Below are 26,701 nucleotides of genomic sequence, written 5' to 3'. Positions count from 1 at the left end.
CCCTCCCGTATTGTCATGTGTCCCTAGGTCTGTCAGCCCTCATGGGGACACGCTCCCACAGCACCAGTGAGTCCCCACACATCCCAGCTCCCCCCTCCAGGACCAATGCCAGCTCCTGGTGGGCTCTGAAGCCACTCTGGGGACACAATGCAAGGAGCTGGGAACCGGGAGGGCTGGGGCTGTCCGGCTTTGGATGCTGAGAGACGGCATGAAGGGGCTTATTTGGAGCTGGGGGCAGCCGGAGCCGCCCTGCCTGCCCCTGCCGCTCCGTTGTCCCCTGGGTGTCCCTGCGGTGCTGGCCATCAGTGCCACCTGCGGAGGAGGGCGAAGGGCACCTCAGTGCCCTCTCCCCGCACCGAGCTCCCAGCTAAACGGGTGCTGTTTGCCGGGCTGCAAAGGAGGGGAGAGAGGAAGCTCCACATGCCCCGAGGCCACGGTGATGGGCACCACCACGATTCTGGCAACAGATCTGGAAGATGGGCCTGATCCTTCCTGCACTGACACCCACCTTGTTCAAGGGTTCAAGGGCTTCCCAAGGGCTCCTGGTGCTGCAATCCAGAGCGGATCCAGCCCCGCAGCCCCATCCCACCACGAGCAGCCGCTCCCACATCCCGCAGCCCCGGGACATCGGTGGTCCCGCACCCTGGGGGTACCCCTGGCTCCTACCTGCCTGCAGCTTGCCCGGCGCCCCAGGCGGCAGCTGACCCTCGAAGTCCGGGTGTCCACCATGGGGGCCCCCAACCCCGCGCGCCCAGGCAGCGATCGGCACGGCGGGTGCAGCACCGGCATCGCCCACGCAGGCACGCATACACTCGGCCAGGCGGGTGGGAGACACGCCGCTGCGAAGGGCATTCAGGAGCCCGGTGTGGATTAATCAAACCCAATCGATGCTGGGGCCCCCGTGGGGACGAGCGCGCCAATGGGGCAGCAGGAGCCACCGACGTCGCTAGCGGACGGAGAGGGGAGGGATTGGAAAAAGTGACCCAAACGCAATCGTTGCAGAGCAGAATGAGGCACCGGCTGGGCTTGGGGACCAGCTCCTGCGGGGATGGCGGGGAAGGGGACAAGGCAACGCTGGTAAAACACTTGGTCCCAAAGCTAAGACGTGCCCAGCAGACCCGAGATGGGCTCCTACGCCTTGGGTCTGGGAAAACCAGCAACGCTCCCACCCTCAGCAGCCGAATACCCCCGTCCTGCCCGGCCGGAGGCAGCCCTGCGGGGCTAGTCCTGAATTCGGGCCCCCGAATGCTGGGATGCCTGCCCTGCCCCTTGTCCCTGCTCCTGGCACCCGGCTTTTGTGGCCGCTGCAGGTCAAGCTCTTCTGCAAGAGCAGGTCAAGCCCTGTTGTTTTCCAGGCAGGAATTAATAAAAAACCACAACCCCAAAGATTTGAGGCAGAAAAGGGAAAAGAAACAACACCCAAAAGAGCATCCAAACCAATGCAGAGCCAGGGAGCAGCTGCAGCCTTGTCCCTCTCTGCCCCTCGGGGACGGGAAGGGCTGCGGGTGGCACCCTTGGGTGGCCTGGGTGGCCCCGGGAGTCTCCGCGGGTGGCAGTGCTGGGTGCCCCCCGTGGCGATCCCGCTGGGTGCCCCTTCCCTCTCCCCCTTCCCCCTCCACTTACCGGCTTCAGCTGCAGCCGCAGGCTCATGGTGCGGGGTGCTGGGTGCTGGCAGCGGGGTGCTGGGTGCCGGGTGGTGAGTGAGGGAGCGAGGCAGCCGCAGGAGGGAGGAGGAGGAGGAGGGAGGGAGGAGGGAGAGCAGGGTGCGTGTGGGCTGTGGGTGACGGAGTGGGGAGGCTCCCATGGCCCTGGCTGTTGCTCGTTGCTCGTGCCCCGCGGGGCCCAGCGGCCATGTGCCTTCCTCCTCCCTCGCCCCGTGCTGGGGATGGGGATGGGAGGGGGACACCGAGCTGGGGAGGGGGGCCAGGCCAGAGTCACCAGGAGATGCTCAAGCACAAGGGGCTGGGCAGGATCAGGCCCACGGTGCTGGCTGCAGGCAGGCACTGACCCAGTGTCCCTCCCAGCACGTATCCTGACACAACTCAGCCCCCCCATCCCTGTCCCCAGCACCCTCCTGCCCAGCTCCACAGGGCAGCTCGGGGGGACCGGGAGAGGTGCCACCTGCAAGATAGGACCCCAACCTGGTGGCACTGACCCCACGGTGTCCCCATGTGCCTCCAGCCATGCCCCGGAGCCGCAGCCTTGGCAGGCTGAGCCCGGCACATTCATTGCACTTGTGACCCGTGCTCCCTGCTTGCTCACTGCCGGGCCGGGCCCCCCCGACCAGCCTATGTCTGCCTCTCCCCCCGCCAGCGGGTATTTTTAGACGCCGTTAGCGGCGTCTCGCTGCTGTCTCTGCCTCACCCGTGAATTATTTAGTGGCCAGGAGTGGGGAGCTGTGGCTTGGCGGGAGGCGCAGGGGATGTCAGGGTGAGGACAGGCAGGACGCCTGGGTCCCCCGAGGCCATGGGGAGATGCGGCAGGGACGAGAGGTCCATCCCATCCTGTCCCACTCCACCCCACCCCGTCCCGTCCCATCCCACCCCATCCCACCCCGTCCCATCCCACCCCATCCCATCCCACCTGGAGATTTAAGGCAAAGGGAGGATTGACCTTTGTGGGTGCCGCACGGTTGCACCGCGGGGCCCTGCAGCCACCACCCCGTCAGCTCTGATCCCATCACCCCGCAACCAGCTAACGACCCCGCATCGAGCAGCCGGCGTCACCCCAGCACGCAGCAGCGGTCCCCGGTGCGTGGGTGTCCCTTGTGATGGGGACGGGGGCGTGGAGGCTGCTCGCCGTCCCGCTGGGGGGGCATTCAGGGACTGATTCTGGGTCACTGCGGTCACCCCCAGATCAGAAGGACTAAGCGGACTTCGGGATGAAGGGGACAAGCCGGGGGGATAACAAGCCTAAAAACTGCCCCGTGCCGTGGGGAGCGGGGAGCCTGTCCACCGTGCACGGAGGCCGCGAGGGTAGAGGTTTGCTGGCACCGAGACAGGAGGAAAATCCCGCAGAGCACCCTGCTCCGATGGAGCAAACTGTTAAGCCCGGAGGCTTTTCTGGGGTCAGATGGCTGCATTTTCATTAAATTGGCCCTCGGCGGCTGCTGGCAGCGGTGGGAGGTGCTCTTCGATGTATTTTGTACATCGTGGCTCTCCCGTGCCTCAGTTTCCCCACTGGTAAGAGCTCCCTACTCGGGATCGCAGGATGCAGCAGCACTTTTCACACACACCGATGTCCGTGTGTCCCCCACGGTGACAGTACAGTGCCATGCGTGTCCCTTTCGGTGACAGTGCACTGCCACAAGTGTCCCCTGCAGTGACAGGGCAGTGCCACACGTGTTGGTGACAGTGCAGTGCCACCTGCTGTCTCCCAGGGGATCCTGTGGCCCTCGGCGTGGCCACCCATGCTCCCGGCGTGGGGTCCCCAACCAAGCGCCTCGGGGCCAGCGGTGCCCCGGGGGCTCCATCCCCGGCGTTGGGGTGGCCAGAAACAGTGGCCAGAGCCTCCCCCACAAACGAAGCCACATGCACACATGAACATGCACACGCGTGTGTCCCCTCCCAGGCCACCATCACACCACGAGCAGTTCATGCCGGTGTTCCCCTGGCCACAAATTATCAAAAATACTGATTTAGGGAAAAAAAAGAGCATTTCAACCATTCAGAGGAAGAGATAAAAATCAAACACAGGGATACTGGCATTTCCTAGGATGGAAACTCCAGGTATCACTGCCCTCTCTGCTCCTCTCCTCCAAAAGCCACAGGAATGGTTGTGACTGTACCCTGGCAGCAGCATCACCACCCCACCGCTGCCTTGGTGGCATCTCACCACCCACGTACCTGTGTGACCTTCTCGGTGACGTTCTGGGTGCGCTCCATCACCTTGTGGGGAGCAATTATCTCGATCTCCGTGGTGGAGCCTGAGCGGTGCTTCTCCAGGTTGAACTCCACAAAGTTGAGCGTGAACTGGGGGATCTGGCTGATAGTCCGGTACTTCATGAGGTCCGAGTCCGAGGTGGAGTTTGGGGGGTTGGGTTTGACGTGGGAAGCCTCTGAAAGAGGATGGAGAGGAACGTTGAGAAGGGCAGTGTGAGCAGGAGCCAATCTGCAGAGCCCTGACCTCAGTGTAGGACATCCAGGAGCTGGGGACCACACAAGGTGCCACCAGGAGGTACCAATGTCTGCCTGGCCATACAGGCTTGGCTTCTTCAGGGTGGCTCAGACATGGGATGCCCAACCTGAGATGCCTGAGAGGGGGCTGCCTTTCAGACACATCACCCATCTTTTCACCATTAAACCTCCTTCAGGGGACTCAGACCAGCTGCCAAAATACAGAGGCACCCAATATCCTTTGCTACCCCTGAAGACTGTGGCGGGTTGGGGATGAGACCCACCAGGGAGGGATGCCAAAACTGGCATGAAAACAGATGAAGGAGGAGGTGGGTCTCCTCCACCCTTGCATGCTTCAGCCTGACCAACACAGCTCCTGAGCTGCTGCCTTGGTTTTTGGCCACCAAACTGAGCCAGGAGCTGGATGATGTCCCCACTTGGATATATCCTCCACCCCCAGGCTCCAGGCAGGGAGGTCAGAGCTTTCTCTTGAAGAAGAGCTGTAGTGGGGCTGGATCCCGGCTGGATCCCTGGGGACCTGGGGACCTGCCTCTCTGGGTCACCCCATGCAGGACCAGGCAGGAAGCCCCAGAGGTGGTTGGTTCATGGTCAGGCCTTGTGGCAATGTGTAGTCATGGAAGGGAGCATGTACCCACACCCAGGGCTTCAGGAACATCCCCAAGCTCCATAACCAGTGTGTCCCAACCTCTCTATCTCCTACAGGCAGGGCAGGGTTATATTTTCAGTTTTCTACCCCTTCTATCCCTTGCACTCCGACATTGACCCAAGAGGTGTCACGGGCAGGAGGTGTCTGAAGACATTGTGAAGGTGCCCAGTTAGCACCAGCCATCCTGCTGCCACCCTTCTCCTCCCTGCTCATTCCCCTTCCCTCCCTCTCCGTTGTGTCCCCTCCGGAGGGTCCGTAACCTGTGACTATTTGAGGATCATGATCCCCCACCCCATTTTCTCAAGCCAGACTCCGCAGACTGATCTCTCTCCATCCCCAGTTACTGAGGCTTCTCTTGCCTGACCTCCATCTTATTTGTCATCATCTCTCTCACGAGAACAAGTCTGGATGTGAACACCATGGTGGAGGTACGTTTCCTCCAGTCCTACAGAGTGGCCTGGCCAGTGTCTCGTCCACCTCCGACACATGGACACAGCTCCCATTGCAGACCCCTTCCCTCCCTCCCGGGGAGGCGGGACGGCATCGGGATGCCCCTCGTGTGGGGCAGCCAAACGCAACCTCAGGCGGTCTCACATCTCACGCACGACACCATGGGTGGCTCTACCCAAAGAGCAGGACCTGCCTATGCAGGGAATCACACGGAGACCAGCGGGTTTTGGGGAGAAGACCCCAGCTTATCTCCACGTTGCAGAGGGAAAAGCAGTGCAGGGTAAGAGACCTCCCCCCCGAGACGTGCCGGGGCCATCGCCCGGGACCGTGGCTCCCGCAGTAGGACCGACAACTCCGGGGTTTTTCCCCTACCTGAGTTTGCCCTCCTTTCCCTGAATTTTCTCTGGAATTCAGACCTCGCAGCCTCAAAGTTGTCCAAGGAGGAGACCCTGCGGAGGCTGTGGAAGCTGCCCCCAGGGCGAGACCGAAAGAAACCCCACGCAGAGTACGACCCTCGCGGGCCCACCAAGGGAGGCTCTTGTTTCGGGGACGAGTGGTGTAGGGTGGGGTCGGCCTCCAGGCTCGGCCTCCGCTCCTTTTCCAGGAGGGATTCGGTCTCTGACTGCACACAGTTCTCCTTGGGCGATGTCTTCAAGTCCCTCAAAATCAGGGAGTCACCACCAGGCTTTAAGACAGCCGGGAGAAAGCGTTTTATTAGAAGGAGTCCTCGCGTGCTGGGGGGGGGAGGAGGGGGAGCCGGGGGGGGGTAAGAGGAGGGGCAGAGGGCTGGGAAGCGCTGCGGTTCCTGAGGTCACCTCCAGCCGGGACCAGGACCTGCTTTGCGGTGGGGCGACCGAGTCCTGGGGACTTGGCAGCTCCTACCTCCTACCAGCCCCTACCGGAGGCTGGGCGGCCGCGGGGCGGTTTGCGAGGCGATGCTGCGCAGCTGGGAAGCAGGCCAGAGCGAGAAGAGAAGAGGAGACCCTAGGGGTAGGCTTGCCTGGAGTACCTGCCCGGCCATGCGCTTTTCCGAGGTGTCCCTACGTCCCACCACCGGACCTGCCTTTCCCTCACCCACTGCAAGAGCTCAGGCCACCACCGAGGGTCGGTGCCCGGGGTCCTGTGCTGGTGTCTATGGGGGACGATGTGCTCTGCACCAGGAAGCATTGGAGAAGCTGCTGGGCTTGCCAGTTGGGCCGTATAGGGTCCTCCCTCTCCTACAGCACCCCTTGGCCGTGGCTAAACCTTTTTCCCTGGAGACCTAAAGAGTTTCCAGCCTTTAACGACTTCTGCAACGGGGTGCACAAAGCAACCACCTTCTGGGGTAGAAATCTATGGGTCTATGCCCACACCAGTCATACCCACGGGAGGGAGTGGGATTTTGCCTGCGTGCCCAAGGTACGCTCTGGCACTTCTCACCATCCCTAAGGACCTTATTGCAGGTTTTAGGATGGAGTGCCTGGAGGGGCTGGTTGCCGGCTGCTCCTGCGTCTGCTGGGCTGCCCTGACTTGGACCAGGCTCCACCAAAGTGGTGGCTCCTCAGGTTGTCCTCAATGCCCATCTTCCACGCGTGCACATCTGAAACATTGCAGTGCACCATGCAGCTTCAACCTGGGCTACCCAGAGCCTTTAGCAGCGCTGGTGTCTGTAGGAGCGACATACCCAGAGCATCTGATAACGCTATAGATGTCTTCAGCTTGCCATAAGCACAACCTCTGAGAAGACAGGCACCTCTCACCTCATCATAGCTGTAATTTTGGGAAGCAGCTTTATCCAGGCTGTCTGGATACGCCCAGCACAGCGAGAACCTGGCGCCTGGGGATGCGTTAGCAGAGCAAAAGCCTCCTGCCCACAGCCCTGTGCCTCAAGCTGCAGCGTTTCAGAAAACAACACGTCTTTGCCCGGAGGAACCTTGAGTACTTTTGAGAGTCAAGAAGCCACCAAGAACAGCAATCTCTAAAGAGCTCCCACCAACATTTTTCCAATCTCATCACGTCAGCAACGACAGCGTCACCCTCCATCACGGAAAGCAGTCTTTGCTGAAGGACTCAGCCTGTCCCCTGCCAGGATAACGCGGGGAAATGCGGTGTCAAGGTTTGCCTGCAAGTCCCTGCTCAGACCGGACCTCTCCAGTCTCCTGCAGTCACCACCACGTCCCCTCCTCGGGGTGGGGACAACTCCCTGGAGCTCCATCATCCCGGACAACTCGCACTACGGAGCCAGACCTTCCTCCCAGCTTCGGCAGCCGCACCCGCCGGCTCGGCACATCTCCCGCTCCCCCTGTGAGCCACGGCACGTGCCACGCCGCGCTGACCCCGCGGAGCAGCACCGTCTAGCTCTGCCCCATGCCACCAAAGCGCCGCTGCTCGCCGCCAGCCCTCGCCAGGGCCAGTGCTCAGCACTGACCCAGCGCCGGAGCCCCTACCGCCGGATACGGCCCGAGCCACAGCAGCCGAGGGGGAGCGGGATGGGGAGAGCGGAGGAAGAGCGCTGGGACCTGGCCTGAGGCGTGGGCTTATATCAGACAAAGGCTACGGTTACCTTTCCATAGTCAATGGCTACTCCATCAAACTCACTGGTGGGCAGAGATTTCCGCTGGATTTTGAGTCGCCGCAGGGACGGGAGACTAAACTTCAACCTCCTACCTTGACCTTGTTAAAAAGAAAAACAAAACACAAGAGAGACAGATGTAACCTAGCTGCACGTGACGGCTGGAGCGAGACGGGGAGGGGCGGTGGCACGGGAAGAGGCTACGGAGAATTTTGGGTGGCTTTGGGGGGGACGTACGTGCCGCGTGGCCCTTCCTCCTCCAAGACACTCGCTATTCCCGCGCCATCGCATCTCCGTGTGCTCAAGGCAAACCCTGACCTGGCAGAAAGCACCGCTGGGCGGGAGGAGAGTCCCGTACAACCGCGGATGTAAGATGGGAAAGGTGCAGAGCATCCCTAAGCTGGTTAAAGAGGTTAAAGCCACTTAAGGGATTTGGACCTGGAGGAAATGGAGCCTCTAAATCTCCTTGGTGGGACTCGGGGAAAAAAAAACCCACGCAAAAGAGACGGTAAGTTAGCAAAGCATTAAAAAAAGTAGTTCTGGCAATTTTGTTCCTGGAGTTGTTCTGGATTTTAGGTGAGGGGTGCTGGACCAAAGAGGGGGGGTCCCTTGCTGCCGTCACGGGGGACCAGGAGACCACCTTGCCAGAGCCTGGGGCCGAGGCAAGGGCAGCCGGGGCTGCAAGGAGCTGCAGAAGGGGTTCAGGAGGGAAAGGGGCCAGACGAGGAGAGGAACCGGCAGTGCCCACAGCGGGACCCAGTGCCCCTGGTCGTGACGCCCAGGACAAAGTCACTCGTCCTCTTCTGGTGCTGGTCCACGAGGAGACCGCGGGGTTCGTGCGAGCAGCCAGGCTCACACCCTGCTGCCTCGGGGCCCAGGTCAGCCCTGGGGTTCATCCGATCCCCAGCAGCTCCAGTTGTACTCGCTAACTGGACGAAAATCTTCCCCAGGCAAACCCCAGTGCTAAATCCTCGGCAGGGCTGGTGAGCCAAGACCCCGGGGCAGGAGCTGGGCAGAGAAACCCCACGCGGTGACAAGGCTTGGATTAGCTCGGCTTCACCCTACATTAAAAATTAAGTGGCCTAAATCCGGCATTAGGTGTTCCTACGGCTGCCTTTCCTTACGTCTTGTCACTCCGCTTGCGGCAATACCTCTTGATGGCACAGGGAAGGGATCCCGGGGCGCGTGGGGTGCGACACGAGCTCCGCAAAGGCATCGTCCTCTCTGGGAAAAAGCAGCACGTTGAGGAGCTCTTTGGGTTTGGCAGGATTTGCCTCCCTCACCCAGCCCCAACACACCGCCGAGCCGCTCGGGCAGGCTCCCGACCTGCCCAGCTCCCCAAAAATGCCCCCGCCGATGGGGGGACCCGCGCGGGCTCCCTCTGCTCACCCCATCCCCACTGCCCAGAGCAGTTTTTCAGCTGGAAGAAGCAAAGCAGCCGACTTTCCCTGCACACGGCGAGCCAGGGACTGGCAACGCAGCCGCCTGCGGCCGTGTAATTAAAGACTGAGTCAGAAAACCCGTGCACGAGAGACCGATCTGGGCTGGCGCCAGCAGCTCTGGCCTTTCCGCGCTCCCCAGCGCTGGAGTGGGAAACCCGAGCGATGCTCCTCGGGATGCGCAGCGCAATCTCCAACGCGCAGGAAAGCAATAAGTGCCCTTTTATTTGGGTGCCTTCTGCAGTCAAAGGTAATCTCGGGGTGGGATGGGGTACGGATGCATCGTATGTCGAGACGTACTGAGAGCTGAGGGGGCTGCAAAGCAGCACCGGTGCTGGAATTTAGGATTTCCTCAGCAGTCCGTGCAGAAAGGCTAACTGGTGCTATAGCAATACACCAAAAATATAAATCTCATCACTTCATAGACATAGGAACACATGCATAGGATATATATACATTCACACACGTATGTCCGTAAGTCCCGTGTGCGTATGCCTGACCTGACAATATATAAAACCTGTCACCACACACAGCACCTCTGCCGGTACCCGCTGCCACGCACGCAAACCCCTTCAAGGCTCCGGGATGTATATATGCGCCGAGCGTGAATGCGTTAAAACTGACATTACCGTACCGATACAACGGGCGGCGTGAAGGGTCCCGGTCAGTCCCCGATGCAGCCCTGGCCCTGGCTCGGGTCCCGGTCCTGCTGTGCCACCCCACGTGCCATGGGGGGACAGAGCCCGGCTGCCCCACAGCGTTACTTCAAGCTCTGCCCAAAGGCTCCCTATAGCGACCCACACTCCCAGGGAGTGTTTACATAAAGATATATGTGAGATTATTTCCCTGCTTAAAATATAGGTGACTGGTACCGAGGAGCATATCGCAGGAGGATATTTAGAAGCTACAACTCTCCTTCCCGAGGTCAGGTCTAACATCGGCATCCCTGGGTATCCACGTCCCCTTGAGAGCCTCACCACGGCTCTCCCTGTAATCCAACCTTCCCAAAAAAGGGAGTTTGAATTTTCCACTGCCTCCAAAAGCCCCACAAAACCCCGGGATGAACCTGGGACAGCGGGGAGCAGCCCAAAGCCGAGGCAGGCTCAGAGCCATCCCAGCACAACCGTCCTCGTGCCATTCGCCTGCGGTGATGTCCCCATAGCGCAGCCCTGCCGGCGGTGACACCAAATATCCCCTGGCCCTCCCGGTGACCCCGCACACGGGTCCTGTCCCCTACCAGCACCTCCTGCCCCGGCCAGCGCGGTGCTGCACGGACGCCGGAGGGGCTCGAGGCACCGCCGGGAAAACCTCCCAGTGTTAAATACGGGAAGGGCGCAGCAAGGCAGGGGGTGCGCGGGGGGGCTCCACGGCTCCGCTCGCAGCGAGATGCCCTCGCCTTAAAAATGCACCATCCCACGGGGGGGGGGAAGTCGGTCCCCACCCCTGTCCCCAGGTCCCCGGGGGTTCGGGAGGGGGGTGTGGGCTGGTGAGCGTGCGAGGGGCTGCGCGGGGAGCACAGCCAGCTCGAAAGCCCTTTTTTCACCCAGTTAGCGTTTAGCTGGATCAGTCCCCGAGCCGGCGGAGCTGCGGCTGTGCAGAAACACAAAGCTCTGCTCCTGGGCACTCTGCGGGGCTCAGCCCCACGGTGCAGGATCCTGCCCTGCCACGGGTGCATCCTTCAGTCCCCACGAGCTCCCGAAAAAACCACGGGCTGGGGCTAGCCCTGAGGATGCTGCGTTGCCCTCCCGCCGGCCCCACCGGCCCCGGTGACACCCACCTCCGCGCCAGCTCTGCGACAGGCGCTGGTGCAGGCTCCGGCTGGCGCTTTTGGCGATGAGCTGTGCCAGGTCCTCGAAGTTGAGGATGAACATGATGACGACGCCGTCCTCGTTCTTCACCGGCACCACGTCCACCAGGCAGCGGAAACACGAGGCTGCCGAGCAGAGACAGGCTGAGGGGGGGCCGCGCAGGGGGCTCTGCCCACCCACCCCCTCCGACACAAAATATTTTGGGCAGAAAAGTATTTTTTTAAGCACTTTGATGGGTGCAATCCCTGCTGGTGGGGACTGGAGGATTTGGAAGCCGATCTGAGCCCTGGGAAAGGGCCGTATCTCTGCAGCATCCCAGCTCCCACAGATCGCATCTTGCCTCTTTTTTTTGTCCCAGACAGTCATTTATATTAATGTACTTTAGAGCAGCAATTAAAGAGTAGGTAATTAAGAACTCAGAAATCCCAGGTAGTGGTTCAACCTCATTAAGCATGCTGCTTGTTATCATGCCATAGCTAATTGCCCTGCAATCGCCAGCCGTCTCCTGTCCTGGATGCGGGCGATGGGGCTGAGCCCGACCGCGTGCCCCGTCCTCACGCTGGACAGCAGGATGTGGGGGGGTCGGTGCGATGGTCCCCAAGGACATCCCCTAAAGGCACTGGCATGGAGCGGTCAGGCACAGGCTCATCTCACTCCTGCCATGGGGAAACTGAGGCACAGGGTGGCACAAGGACCGGCTCCGTGTCCTGGGAGCGAGGAGGGATGCGGGGAGGACCCTGAACATGGCCACAGGGCATGAGGCCGTATGGATTTGCCCGTTGGATGCCAGCTCCCCAGGGCTCTGCTTGTCCTGGCAGCCAGGTGCTGGTTTGCAATTAGGGGGCATCCAAAAATACCTGCGGGCCTTTCCCAAAGCAGCCAGTGGAGGATATAGGGGGGGTCTCACTCCCCTTGCCAGCCTTCATTCCCCAAAAATCCTTCCAAAACCCTACCCGAAGCTATAATCACTGTGGGTCCTTTCCTGGAGCTGTCTCCTGTCGCTTTGGCACCGGTGGGAGCGGGAGCACCCGAGCCGCAGCCACTGCCACAGCCCCTCTGGCAAAACCCCCCGAACCCCCCCGGGCTCCTGCCCCAAACCTCCTAGAAAAGACGGGACAACCAGGTACAACCCGGCCGGTACAGAGCAAAGCCACCTCCTTTCTTTTTTCAAAAGCACGCGGCAGTTTTTGCCGGGTGCGGATCCCTGATCTCGCCTTTCCCCTGCGCTCTGATTACCAGGGATTAGCGGATCTGGCAGGATTGTGCTGCCGGCCCGATCTGGCGCTCTCCCGCTCTTGCCATGGCCGGGCTTTGGCCGGGAGGGGGATGTCGGCCTTTCTGTGTATAATTTTAAGGAGCTCAGGGCCTCCCGTAATCAGGAGCAGATGGCCGGCATCGGGCAACTTCAAAATCCGCCGTGACGTCAGGGATGTGCACATCCACAGACAGAGGCACACATGCACAAGAATGGGAAAGAAATGGATACGGTGAAATCCATTTAAAGGGCCCGGCAGCTGGGATTATTTCTTTCGTTCTTTATTTCATCATTGTTCACCCCAGGGAGAGGAAATCCACTTAAACGCGTGAGCTGGGGAGGAGGCGGGGGGGGATTTTTCAGCAGACAAAGCCGTTTCAAAGGGACGCACGGGCACGCCGCGGGCTACCTGCGTGCGGAGTCAGCGGGGACGGGCAGAAATGAGCCCTTTCCCCTCCCTTTGTCAGGATTTTGAGGGATCTAAAAGGCAAGCCGTGTCCTTTGGGTGATGCTGAGCGAGCCAGGTGTCCTGCGTGATGCCAAGGTGGCCCGTGCCCGGCGGGATGATGCAGTGCCGTCCCAGGGATGCCGCGGCTCTGCCAGTGCCGGTGCTGGCGGTGGTGCGTGCAGGGGGTGCGTGCCCGCTCGTCTGCGCGTGTGGAGCCCAGCAGCGCCGGATGCTTTCTCCTCCGGTGTGTTATAAAACGAGGTTTTTTTTCCCCACGGGTGATTTCGAAGCATGACCAACTTCCCGAGGACCCGCAGCCCAGCAGGGTCCATTGGCGGGGGCAGCCATCAGCTCCACCTTCCCACCCTGGACTGGGAATCCTCATCCAGACGGCCTGATCCTGGCTGACGTGCTCTGCCCTGCTGCATCCCTTTCTCTGCTTCGTTTTTCCCTCCTAAGCTCCCCTGCGGTGGTGGGAGGGGATGGCCTCTGAGCTGGTCTCCCGGGGGCCGGATCCTGGCAGGCGCTGTGTGGCACGGAAAGGGTTAAGCCCAGCCCGATGCTGAACAGCTGAAAACTGGGCCCAGTTACATCCAGTTGGAGGGATATAAGCAGCAGCTGGGAGGAGGCTGGGGTTGGGTTTGGGAGGCAGCTGGTGCCTGGTTTGATCCTGCAAATCCGGGAGGTGCTGAGCCTGAGCAGCTCTGGCCAGGGCTGCTGGGAGTTCCCATGCTGATCCCGGGGGAATCGCCCCAAAAGTGGCCCCGCCAGGCACAGCCCGGCGTGCCAGGAGCTCGGTGCCCGGCTCGGACCCGTGCCCGCAGCACGGATGGCGTCAGGGGGACGATGGAGCAGCCAGGACGGGGCCGGGGTGGGAGCAGCAGGTTCCCTTAAGCCTGGCCCAAAGGCAGAGCAATCCCGCAGGATTTGGGGTCTCTGGGCAGCGTGATTTGGGGTACCCCCAGCTCTGTGGAGAGGCTGCAGCTGGGAGACCCCTGGCACCCTGTGCCCTGACTCGGTTTCCCTGCAGCGAGCCAGCCTGGGCTCTGTAAATGCCGAGCCTCCCCATCCTTCCCCCCCAAAACCAGGCACCCCAGGCTGAGGTGGGCTGAGCTGGCCTCGGGAGGGACCCCAGCCCTGCGCTCCCGTCCTCGTTCCTCGATCGACTGTCCCCATCCATCTGCCCGTCTCTTCCCTTCAGCTGTTCAGCTAATCTGTCTCCATCCATCTAATTTTATCCAGCCGCCAAATAATCCCTTGGAGGAGCCCCGGGGGCATTCGCAACCTGCCCGCGCCCCGTGGCCGCCGCCGTGGGGGCTGCCTGCGCGCCCGTCCGGGGCGAAACCCAGCCCGGGGGCTGCGGAAGGGGCTCGGCGGGAGGGATGCGACATGGGTGCTGTTTTGGAGGGTCCCACACCCAATGTGATGGGTTTGCACAGGCTGGGAAAAAGAGCTCATTCCCTACAACCCTGGGCTGGGTTTGATCTTCCCAGCACCCAGCCCACCTCCCCCAGACCGAGCGCTGGGAGGTTTGCGCTTTCCAACCCATCTTGTCTTCTGACCTTGATAAAAGCGAGCACTTAATAACATTAAAAATGTCATCGTCGGGGGCCCTCCCTCCCCGGCCCTCTTATCCCCCACAGCCGCCAGTGGTTAATGCATTTGTCGGTATCATCAGTATTAAACTAATCAACAGGACACGGGGGTTTCCGAGAGCCGGACACAAACCAGTATTGTTATGAATATTAAAAAAGCAAGCTATTAATCTGCCCTCGGAGCTCTTACCAAGTCCTTCCCTCCCCCCCGCCCCGGCCGGGAGATTTAATCTGCAGGGTCTCATGGCAGAGTAGCTAAATCTATAGTGGTATTATATAATGGAGCGGAGGAGAGGGGCTGGGAAGGGCACGGAGGGGACAGGGACGGGGACGGAGCCGCGCTCTGGGGCTGGCCGGCGTGCCCGGGGAGATGCTCGGGAGGGCTGAGCCTTGCTCCCGTCCGGGGATAAATCAGTGTCAGGGTGCGGTAGAAACTTCAAAGGGAAGCGCAGATTGCTGGGAGGCCCTAAAGCAAATCCTGGAGGCGAGATGGAAAATAACGGAGGTGGGGGCTGAGCCGGTGGGAGATGGGTCTCCCTTGGAGTCTGGGGGGAGTGATGGGTGCTGGGGAGCCCCCGCACCCGGGTCTGCATCCCCCTGCGCCGGGAGGGGATGCTGCTGGTGGGGTCTGCGCCGGCCCCTCTCCTCGCACCCAAACGGGGTATCGGGAGACTGAAACCCGCTGTGATACCCGACCGGCCAAAAATGCTCCTTGCAGCAACCCCCGCACCGCTAAAATGACCTTATTAAGTAACGGCGGCGGGACGGCCGTTACCGCCGTGCGGTGACGAACAGCAGGGATTTCTGCGCTTAGCGGGGAGCTCGCTGGTCGGAAGCAGCAGCGGAGGGGGAAAACCAGGAGCGTTGGGAGACTGAGGGTACCCACAGACAACGTGGCCGCGAGAAGGATGCCTCCAAACCCAGCGGGATGTTTTGGGGTGCAGGTGGGAGGATGCTTTGATCCCCAGGAGCCAAAAGGGGTCCCGGATCCATACAGGGGGTTGGGAAAATGGAGCTTAACCTCTGCTGCAAGCGAAGCGAGCGGCCGCATCCAGGTCCGTGGTCCTTTCCTTGCTAAATCCCCGCCGGCCGCAGGAATTAGTCCAGCTTAGCGCAGGGCTGTGCGGCCAAAGCTGCAGCGCTGACAGTGTTTCCCAGGGCTGTCCGGCCATGCGAGGGCCCTGTCCCCGTGGCACATGGGGCCACCTCCCACTGGGGATGCAGCAGCCGGCGAGGATGGGGATGGAGCGTTTGGGGTGGGAATCGGGGGCTCTGCCGGGGCAGGGATTTCAGGAAAAAAGCCTCCTGGGAAGCATCCCTGGGGGTGCTGGGGATGCTCTGGGTCTGTCCCGCTGTTTGTGGGACATCTGGACCAAGCACAAGGCATCTGAGGAGCAGCAGAGGATGGAAAACATGACTCTTCCAAGTCATGGTTTGTGGCCCGATTGCCCGGTACTCCGGGCTCTGCAGCGCGCGGGGTTGTTTCCTCGCTTTTCTGGTTGCCAAAGACAATTATTATACCCCAAATCTGCCTGTCGGAGCCCCCCCGGCAGGGCCAGGGTGGGATGGATGGAGGTAGGCGGGAAGGGGAGCACCCATGGGTGTCCCAATTGCACCGTCACCAGGGCAGAGCCAGGGCACAAGGGCAGCCGGGGCTGCGGCGCGGCCGTGCTGAGGATGGCAGAATCGGCCCCGCGGCGCAGGATCTCCAGGACTGCAGGCGGGGTGTTTATAAGTCCCCATCTGGAGTCGGGCCATGGTGTCTGTCCCTTTCCCGAGGTCACAGCCCGGCTCTGCCAAGCCCGACCCTTAAAGGAACGCAAAGCAAACGGCCCCGGCTTGGCTTAAACCCCATGTTTTTGTACAAGCAAAGAGCTCAAGTTGGGGTTTTGTCAGCCGGCCGTGCCGCCCTGCTCCTCCGCCACCCGGGAGGTCCCCTCCGTCCTGCCGCGTCCACCCCACGGGGCAGCGCCAGAGGCTCCCTGGGGCTGCTGGCACCGGCTCCCAGCCCCGACGGTGCCACGATCCGGCAGCTGCCGGTGGGATTTGCCCTCCTGCTTCCAGTGAGCCCACTGGGCACGTCACGCGCTGCTGTTTGTAAAGCCGTACGGAGAAACCTCGGCCGGCTCCATCCCCGCCTGCCTTAGCCCGGGCTTCCTGGCAGGGGTGATCGCTGTGCCAGGGATGTGCCCTGGGCTGGGGACAGGGGGGACATGTCACATGAGTCCCCCCGTCCCCTCTGGGTGCCGTGACACCCCACAACCCTGGCTGCCAGCCCCGCAGCTGCCTGCTCAGGCACCCCATGGGGAGCTGCGGGGGGACATCCCGGGTGACGCCGGGTGCCCCAATCGCTCTGTGACCTCTCCCCTCCTCCTGGAGCCCCCGGGGGAAATCCCAGCTTACAGCACCAGTGTAACTGGTGTTTACTGGGCTGATCTGGTCCCTAATCCCCGGCCCCAGGGGACCGGCACAAACTGCTCCTGCTGGAAAGGACCAGCTGGGGGGTTCTGCCCGGGGAGGGGACGGGGACGGAGGGGACGGGGCTGCAGGTGGCGCTGACCCCACCAGCTGCTCCGGCTGTTTCGGCCCCACATCTCCCCTTTCATATTCGTAAGCATCACATTCACGCAGATTAACGGCGAAGCGCTGCCAGCTGCTGCCGCTTGGGCCATGCCAGCGCCGCGGTGCCCAGCACCTGCGGCCACCGGCCCCACTCCGGGCACCCTGGGGGCTCTTGCCAGTGGCTTCACTGCATCACCCTCGGGGGGGGAAAAAACCCCCAACCCTGGATGCAGCTCAGCCCCGCCAGCCCCTCGGTGCTGTCCCCAGGGGATGCTGGAAGGGGCTGTGTGTCCCCGGGGGAGTGTGTCCCCGGGGCCGGTGGCCGTGGCTGCTCCCGGTGGGAGCTGATCCCATAATGACCCCTGGGGGGTCAGCATCCTGTAAGGAAAATTAACTTTTCACTGGTCTCCTGGCTTTGAGCAGGGGATTAGAGCCCACAGGCACCGCGGCCAGGCTCTCCCCTCTTTCCAAGGCCTTTTCGGGGGTGCCGTGGCAGCGAGGGACAACTGCCCTTGCTGGGCCAGTCCCATCTTCCCCCAACTGGACTTGGTCCTTGGCTCCATATCAGCTGCCCAGAGCTGGGCTCGCCGTGGCTCCTTTTATAATTAGCTAATGACAGCATGGGTGTGCGGGTGAGGACGCGCAGCAAGGCAGTCCCCGGGGACATGCATCACCCCATCGTACAGCGTCCTGCCTGTGCTGGGCAGAGCTACCCTCCTGGACACCCATGGGTGCTCCTCTTCCCACCTACCTCCATCCATCCCACCCTGGCCCTGCTGCGGGGGGCTCCGACAGGCAGATTTGGGGTATAATATTGTCTCTGGCAACCAGAAAAGGAAGGAAACAACCCCGCAAGCTGCAGAGCCCGGAGTACCGCAGTAATAAACAGCAGGTCGAGGCTGGAGATTGGTGCCGCCGGTATGAAAAGGAGGACAGGCGGGTTCGGAGCCTCCACCGGCTAATTAAGCAGCAGCTCCCTATAATGCGAAGGCTTTTTCTTTGCCGATAAGACCCATTTATAATGGGCTGAGCGGTCGCAGGCTGAGTGCTGGGGGGAAACAATTGGAAAGCATATTGCTGGTGGGGCTGGGTTTTAAAAATAGACATGAAGGGCTTGCTTCTGGGCTTTTTTTTTTTTCCCCTTCTTTTCTTTTTTTTCATAAAAAAGAGAAGAAAGCAGCTCAGCGCTGCGCTGAGAGTTTCCCGTGGCCTAGAGGAAGAGCAGGGCTCCGAGGAGAGCACCGAGCATCCCACGAGCCCAGCAGGAACGCTTCAAAACAGGGAGGATGGCGTTGGATCGGGCTCCCGGCCGAGCGGTCCCCGGGGATGGATGGGGAAACGATCCCGAGGGAGGGGAACAGGGCTGCACACGCTGTCCTGGCCATGGGCAGGCGTTGGCGTTGGGATGGGAGCAGGGGGACAGCATGTGCCTGCTTCTCCTCACGCCTCCCAGGCTGCTCCAGCCAGCCCTCTGCAAAGCGCAGCGGCCGAGGGGGGACTCGCAGCCCAGCCCTGGCACCGCTCCCCGGCCCCGCTTCACCCGGGGGGGAAGAGCCTCGACCGGGTCCCTTGGCGAGGACGGGGAGGAAAATCATACGGGAAACGTGGCCGGTGAGCGGCCTGATCCTGCCACCGTGCAGGGTCCAGCCCCGCCGGGTTCACCGTGCGGGTTAACAGGCTGGGGTGCTGCCAGCGGATAATTCCCAGGGCCGATACGCTGGCACCTGGATGCCAGCCTGGGAGATAGGGTCTGGGAGAGAGGCCAGGACACCCGGGTCCCAGCCCTGGAGATAGGGTGCTGGGCTGGGAGCCAGGGCTCCTGCCTTCTCCTTCCCTTCGCTTCCAGTTGGTTCTCCTCCACCCTGCCGCCCCGGGAGCTGCCGGCAGCCGGGTGCAGCCCCTTGCTCAAGCCCATCAATACAATCTAAAGCGATGGGAAAGCTCCACGGGTTGAAAAAAGGAAATACTTAATATTTTTAACCTCTAGCGAGCACCTGACCTGCATTCCCTCTGCCCCTGGGAGCCCTGGCCGCTGCTGGTTTGCAGCATCAAGCATTAAATATTTATTTAACTTCCTGCAGTATTAGAACTAATCACTAGTATTTTCCATCAAAGCTTCATTTTCATCTTAACGTAATTCCATCTGTGCACGCACAGCCGCATCCTGCTCGCTGGAAAGGCGGCTCCGAGGCCGTCGCCTGCACCCACAGACGGGGAGTCTGTCTCATCTCGGCTCGGAGCGCAGACCCGTGTCCCAGCCCTGCTCCTCCGTGGGCTTCCCACGGGATCCTCATTCATGGGGATCCCACCAGCGATGCCATTGCTTGCCCCGGGAGCTCTGAGCCATCACCAAAGGCTCGCAAACGACCCGGTTCCCAAATAATCTGGCAACAACTTCCATCGCTCAAGGTCCCACTGCCCCCAGTGCCCCATCAGAGCAGCAACGGCTCCATCCCACCGGGAGCCGCCATGGACTCGCTCCCGGCAAAGCCCCGGGTCTGGGTGCAATCCCAATGCCCTGGTAGCATCAGACCCTCTTCGCCTCCCACCACCAGCTTCCACCAGCCCAAATCCTGAGCAGGTGACACCTCCCACCACCGGATCACCCCAAAAAGTGATTCTTACTGTCTTTGCGGTAGTAGAGGATCTCCAGCTTGCATTCCTCGGAGCCGAGCAGGGCCTGGGTGAGCTGCGCGATGGAGCTCTTGGTGGTGTCGGGGCCGGTGAGGAAGTCGCAGGTGCAGGGTTGCTGCATCACCTCCACGCGGGAGTAGCCGAACATCTCGCAGAAGCCGTCGTTGCAGTAGATGATGGTGCAGTTCTCCATCTGGGCGTTGGCGATGAGGAACTTGCGGTCTGGGGGGAGGCAGGAGAACACGAGGTTTAGGGGGGTGGTGGGGACCCGCAGGGATGGAGGAGAGCCTGGGGGGATGGGGGGTGCTTGGGGTTTTTGATGCCACCCGCCATGGGGATTGTGCAGGGACGGGCTCCCCGGGGACACCGGGGACAGATCTGGGGGGAGGATGGGTGGCACCAGCCCACACCGCCCCGGGTGCTACCCTGCTCTTCAGAGAGAGAAAATTCTCCCAATTTCATGTGAATCGGTGACCGTGGGGACCCAAAGGGGGGGTCCCCAGTAAAGGCAGTTTTCACTGGGGTGGGCCAACCCACGCAGCCTCGATGTCTCACCGCTTGCATGCGGGGACTCGCTGCTAATACATGGGCTGTCTAATACTGTCCCCGACCGGCACTGCAGGCGGAGGGAAGAGCTGCAGCGTCCGTCCCTCCTCGGGAGCTTATCAGGGACCTGGGTTATCTCGGAGACTTCCCACCCTTGCTCAGATTTGACTGAAGTCAGGCAAGGGGCGAGAGGAGGAGCGAGCGTGAGGCTTGGCTTCGTGGGAAGCCGGGTGAAACCCGTCACACTAATGAGTGTCTTAATGTTTTATAGGATAATTGTGCCTTCGGGCTGAAGCTGAAATCCAGACCCTGCTGGGCTGCGTGGCCCCTGTGCTCAAGAAGAAAAGGGCTCAGGTGGAGGGAAGGGGAAACTGAGGCAGGGAGTGATGCTGCCCCATCCCCTCCTGGTGCCGCAGCCACCCAGGCTGGGCTGGGGCCGGACTCGCTGCGTGCCGGGGTGTGTGGCAGCGCTGCCCGGCCCACGTCGTCCAGCCCAGATGGAGCCGCTTCCATCTGTATCCTGGGGGAGACCCAGCCTAGAGCTTTGATTTTGGTTGATTTTCGGTTTTTTTAAGGAGATCGGGGGGTGCTGGGCTGGGGAGGATCCTTTCTGGGACAGGTTTGCTGGGATGTGACAGGGAGCTGCGGATGCTGATGTGATGGATGCCATGCCCCCCCCAACAGCATCTCCCTCAGCGTTTGGCATCGGCTCCGGGCTGGAGCCGGAGGCAGATCAGAGCAGAGGGTCCGTTTGGAGGCTGCCTCCCAGCCCAGACCCCAATTAATCTCCTGGATTACCCAGGAATGGCATCTGCAGCCTGCGCGCTCCAGAGCCCCGCTGCGCTCCAGCCTCGTGGGGAATTTCACCCAAACGCGGGAGAAACCTGCGCACGGCTGCAGCACCCAGTGCTGGGTCCTGGTGGGTGGGGAGACCCCTCCCCGGCACATCGGGGCTCTCCCTAATGTCACCTGCAGAGTTCCAGCTCTGGAGGATGCCTCCCAGTAAAACCAGCGCCCCCAGGGATGCCGCACTGAGGTCTCCTGCTTCATCCCACCCTGTGACAGCCCTTGGTGGCCCTTTGTGGGGGACTCCCACCCCAGCACTTTTCCCTCTCCCACGCAGGGCTGACACTGGTGCCGGTGCAAACAGCGCAAACCACCACGGCCAAATGTTTCCCTCTTCCCTCTTCCCGATCCTTCTCTATCGCTCTGCCAGCTGGAAGGCGGCACAAGGAGGGGACCTTCCCCCAAAGCCCCGCTCCTGGGGCGCGTTCCCCACCTGCGATGAACATTTCCCCATCCAGTGCCAGCCCCGCGGGCTGGATCCAGGCTGGATCCGGGCTGGGCTGGCGCAGGACAGGATTTACGGGGCTGGCAGGGCGCCGGAGCAAGCTGTGCTGAGCGCAGGGGATGTGACCAAGGCCAGGACGGGAAGGAGCTGCAAAGCCAGGTCTCCTTGGGGGTATTTTCACCCCAGATTTGCTTTCTGCCCTGCCCTCACCTGCAGATTTGCCCTTGCCCCTGCGGTACCGAGGCTCTGCACCAGCCCTGGGAGGGAAGCGTTGGGCCTCTCCAGCTCCAGCGGGGACTCACTGGGTGCAGCTGCACCCATGGGAGCTGCAGGGGGGAGGAAGGCACCCATGAGCAGGGGAGGACGTGCTGCCAGTGACAGCAATGTGACCCGGGTTGGGGGGGCTGGTTTGGTGTCTCCCAACACCCGTCACACCACAGAGCTGCTGCGGGGGAGCACGGGGCGATGTTTCGGCAGAGCCCAGCTGGTGCCCGAGATGGCTGGCAGAGCACAGGCAGGGAGCGGGCAGGGACGAGGGGGCCTGGCTGCTTCCCCGCTGGCACGCTTCGCCGCGTGCCCCCGCTGCTCCCCAGCCGCCGCTTCCCAGCGGGAACTGATAGGAACCAGGGACAGTTTTTCTCGCTTTCCGTCCCCAGGGTCATGTCACTCACTGCCAGGGCAGGCAGCGCAAATCCGGCAGGGATGGCAGTGCCAGGGACGCTTGCCCACCCGGCAAACTCGGACACTGGAGAAAAATCACAATGAGCCAGGGCAGTGGGGGGTGCACAGCCCCAGCACCCCACAGCAGACCCCTGAGCAGAGCTTTTGGGGGGACCCCAGTCCCCTGCTCCCCTCCCCTCGTCCCCAGCTGTGCAAGGGGGACCCAGCCCCATCGGGGTGCCCAGATAGCAGAGCCCCCGCCGCCTCCTCCCCTCAGCCCCCACCCAGCCACACGCAAACCCCAGCGCTCCCTGATGCGCACAAACTCTTTGCTATATTTGACACGAAAACCAGCCCAAAAATTCATATAAAGGGATTACTCCGAGCAACAGCAAATGGCAACATTTCACCAGGGACGGCTGCCTCCGAGCAGCGCGGAGTTGAAGGCAAACAGGCAGCGAGCCCATCTGCGCTGGCGTACACCCCTCTCCCCCAGCCCTGCCAGCCGGGACCCCCTCCCCGCCACCCCGGGGACCCCCTCCCCGCCCGCGGACTGCGGGGGGCTGCGCTGTCTCCAGCCCCCGGGGATCCACCGGGCTGGGACCGCTCGTCCCCCTTGTGTCACCCTGTCTATAAATACCCGCGGGGACACTGCCTGGCTGTCGCCCACCCCTCTCCCCCCGCCCCGGGAGGTCTCAGGGGTGCCTTCATTTCCCCGGGGACACCCTGCGGGTGGCCCCGCTCTGTCCTCCCGCCTGCCCCCCCCCCCCCCGCGCTGTGCCCCGAAGTTGGGGGGCCGCCCGCAGCCGCGGGGGGAGCGGGAGCGGGGCCGGGAGCGGGGCCGGGGGTGCGGTACTCACTTTGCCCTTCAAATTTGCGGATGATGGTGTCCAGGTAGGTGTTTTGGGGGGCCACATGGCCCCGGCGTACCGGCATCGCTCCGCCGCCCTGCGCGCCCCGGGAGCGGCGGAACTTCTCGCGGGGGCGGCGGGGAGCGCGGCCCGGCCCCGGAGCGGCTCGGTACGGCCCGGCACGGCGCGGCCCCGCTCCGCCTCACCCCAGGGCTGGCCGAGCTCTGGAGCCGAGCCGGCCCGGGGCTCCCATGCTGCCGGTGGCCGGAAGGGGGAACCCCTCCGCCCGCCCTGCCGCGCCCGGCTCCGGGCGGGGGCGGCCGGGGAGGATGAGGATGGGGGCGGGGGGGGGGGGGAAGGGGAGGAAGACCCGCTTGAAAGGGGGAGAAAATAATAGAATAAAATCATAAGAGTAGAAAACCCCAAAGTGCTTAGTCACCGCTGCCCCGGCCCGCCGGAGGCTCCGGTGCCTCCAGCCGGGGAGCTGGCACCCCCCGGAGCACCCCCGGGTCTCCCCGGTACCCCCCGGCATCCCGCGGCACCGGCACCCGCACGACACCGCCTGGCACCGGCCCCGCAGACTGGGGGTGCTCCGGGGTGCTGGAGCGCGGGCGGGGGAGGGTGCAGGTGGGTGCTGGGGGTGCTGGAGGCGGGGTTCTTGGGGGGCTGGGACAGGAGGTAATGGGGGGACTAAGGTGGGGTCCTTGGGGGGGCTGGGACAGGGAGTGCTTGGGGGGATGGAGGTGGGGTCCTTGGGGTGCTGGGACAGGGGGTGCTTGGGGGGATGGAGGTGGGGTCCTTGGGGTGATGGTGCAGGAGGTGATGGGGGCGATGGAGGTGGGGTCCTTGGGGTGCTGGGGCAGGGGTGCTGGAGGATTTGGGTGTGGGGACACGAGGATGTGCTGGGGCTGGGGGGGGGTTTGGTGGGAGTGCAGGTGAAGGGTGCTGGGGGCGCTGGAGAAGGGGGTGGTGAAGGAAGGGGTGCTGGGGTGCTGGAGAGGGCTGCTGGAGGAGGAGGTGCTGAGGGGTGCTGGGAACTGGGGCATGGGCATGGTGAAGAAGGGTGGTGATGGGGTGCAGGGGGTGGTGGAGGAGGGGGTGATGGAGGGCGCTGGAGTGCCGGGGGTGGCAGAGGAGGGGATGCCGGGGTGCAGGAGGTGGTGGGTGGAGGGGGCCGTGCGGAGGAGGAGATGCAGAGGTGCAGAGGCAGAGCAGGGGGTGCCGGTGGGTGCAGGTGTTGGAGGGGGGGATGTCTGTGGCTGCAAGGGTGCAGAAGCAGAGGAGAGGGTACTGAGGGGTGCAGGGTGCGGAGAAGGGGGTGCAGGGGTGCAGCAGGGGAGCGGGTGCTGGTAGGCGCAGGGGGGCAGAGTAGGGGGTGCCGGGGGGTGCAGGGGGAGGAAGATGGTGTGCAGGGGGATAGAAGAGGGGATGCAGGGCTGGGGTGCTGGGGGGATGCCGGGGAGGAGGTCCGGGTGTTCGCGGGGGGTCCCGGGGGTGCCGGGGGGGTGCGGGGTGCGGCGGGCCGGGCGGGGCCCCGCGGCCGGCGCTGTCCACTCGCGGCGGTGCTGAAGGGGCGGGAGGGGCGGGCGGGAGGGGGGGGCTGGCTGCTTGTATGGGGGGGGCTTAGCATGGGGGGGCCCGGCCTGGCACAGGGCTCTGCGGGCACGGAGGGTCCCTGGGGGACATGGAAGGTCCAGGGGGTCCCGGGGCTCTGTAGGGCACAGGGGTCCCGGTGGGTTCCAGGTCTCTGTGGGACATAGGGGTCCCACGGCGATGCTGCCCTGCTAGAGCAGATGTTCAGACCTAGCCCCAAGTTCAGCTCTTCTCCTGCCCACCTCTCCGTGCCCCTCAGGGGTGAAGGCCAAGGGGAGCAGCTCCCTTTCCTTCCTGAGAAATCCCTCTGGCCGTCCCTCTTCTCCCGGGCCCACTGCTAAGGACAGTGTCCACTGAGGGGCTTTCTATTATTATTTTGTTATGCATGATTTTTCAGGCATGAAATTGGTCTAAGAGGATTATGGTCCATTATCATCAGCAGGAGTGTTTTGCTGGGATTTTCAATTAATATTGCAGTGCACCTCAGCAATACACATGGGGACCGGGCCCTGCCCATGGGGCGCTCGACTCGCAGCGTTGCCTGCTGTCCCTGGGCCAGCAATGCAAGCGGGTGAGCAAAGGCAGGTGCCCTTTCAGGCCCATTTCAGAGCCCTGGTGCTGCTTTTATCTCCGTCTCTCATAGAAGTCAGCCTTCCCCAGCGGAGAAAAACTTGTTCTATTGTTGAAGAGGGTGAAAAACCCATTATCTCCCCCCATCCACTCTGCACACTGCCTCTGCCATGATTTACTGCGAGTCGTGGAGGATGTTTTGCTCTATATTACACAGATGCAGCTTAATAGCATGGGGGAGGGAGAGGGACACGGAGTCCAGGCTCCTGCCTTCTCTGTTTTCTTGTTGATATACTGGGTGACTCGAGGGAGACAGCTCTGTGCCGCAATTTCCTCACTAGAAAATAGGGACGCTGGTCACTTGGCCTTGTGAAACCGCTCTCAGATTCCTGGATGACCAGTTCGGCAAGGGAAAGCAAACTATTATTACTACAGCTAATATGATCATAATTATGATTATTAATCACCAGGCAGTCAGGATTTAAGGTTGGCCTCCTGCCCTCCTCTCATCCCATAAATCAGTCCGGGATGTTCGTAGACACATCACGTGGACAGGGATGTGGCTGATGATAAGGGCACGTGCCAGCTCGCCGTCCTCCCCGGCGGGGAGCGGGTCCGCAGAGTGGAGCGCAGGGGCACCAGTGGGGCTTTGGGCATGGGGCGAGGCACAGCCCCGGCCTCCCCAGCCCCTCTGCCAGGGCTCGGGCTGTGGTGTGACCCCAGGAAGGCTTGTCCTGCTCTGGGCATGGCAGTGGGGCCACTTTGATCCCCCTTTCTCTGGCCAGGGAGTCTCATCCCATCACGTGGCTGATGGAAGAGCCTCACTGACCAACCCTCTTCCCCATACAGCCCTCGCAGATGGAGTTGAGTCATGTCATTCCCTTTCAGGTTATTATTGACTAAGCTCCAGGAGCGTCCCAGTATCCCCATGGCTCTTCCAATCCCCCCCCAGCTCTCCCAGTCCCCCCAGTGCATCCCTGCAGAGCGGGGTCATCCACGAGGCTGCCGGTCCATGCCCTGACTCCGTGCCCTCCTTGGAGCACTTTATGCCCAGACTTCTTTCAATTCCCTGGGTCTTAAGCATATGCTTGCAGTTAATCCTGTGCTTACATTTTATCCTAAATGGGAAGAATTGGGGTCTCTGCGCAAATTCTCCTGCTGTTCAAGGCAGCTGAAGGGCTCCCTCTAATTCAACCGAGCAGTAATCCTCTCTCCCTGCCCTGCTCTCCTCCTCCTCCTCCTCCCTCGCTCAGTTCTTTCCTCTCCTCCTCCTCCTCCTCGAGTGTTTTTGAGGTTTTACTCCTTTCCCCTTCTTTCCTTCTTTCCCACACCCTGGGGAATCAGTGGGAAACCACCCGATTTCCAGAGCAAAGGAGACCTGGGTGCTTCCCAAGGGTGTCCTCCCCCTCCCCGCTCCTGCAGCACAAGTGCATAAGGAGCCACCTGGGAGTGCAGGGAATTAGAGTCTGTGCAGGGAATGATAATCTCTGCAGGGAATGATAAACTGTGCAGGGAATTATCACCCACCCGGCGAGGGGCTGCCCCACAGGCTCGTCGGGCGAGGGGCTACAGCCGTGGAATGGGGTGTGGATTTGGGGTGGGAGGTGTGGGATGGAGGGGACGGGCGCCCACTCGAATCCCAACACGGCAGCTGCCGGCTGACACT

The 26,701-nt window shown here is 62.1% G+C and overlaps 1 protein-coding gene across 1 annotated transcript in view; it reads right to left on the bottom strand.

Annotated features, from left to right (window-relative positions):
• KCNH6 (potassium voltage-gated channel subfamily H member 6) overlaps positions 1–22,957 on the bottom strand; it is a 33,850-nt gene extending 10,893 nt beyond the window's left edge. The window contains exons 1-4 of the mRNA XM_075171256.1: positions 22,882–22,957; positions 19,516–19,746; positions 11,000–11,155; positions 3,846–4,057 (exon numbers count right to left, since the gene is read on the bottom strand). Coding sequence (XP_075027357.1) covers positions 3,846–4,057; positions 11,000–11,155; positions 19,516–19,746; positions 22,882–22,957 — 675 coding nt within the window. The remainder of the gene's footprint in view (positions 1–3,845; positions 4,058–10,999; positions 11,156–19,515; positions 19,747–22,881) is intronic.
• Between the last annotated feature and the right edge of the window lie 3,744 nt (positions 22,958–26,701).

Source organism: Calonectris borealis, chromosome 22 (genome assembly GCF_964195595.1).
Source record: "Calonectris borealis chromosome 22, bCalBor7.hap1.2, whole genome shotgun sequence".
Classification (NCBI taxonomy): Eukaryota; Metazoa; Chordata; class Aves; order Procellariiformes; family Procellariidae; genus Calonectris; species Calonectris borealis.
Note: the sequence above shows the minus strand (reverse complement) of the source record. Positions and strands in the feature narration are given on the sequence as shown.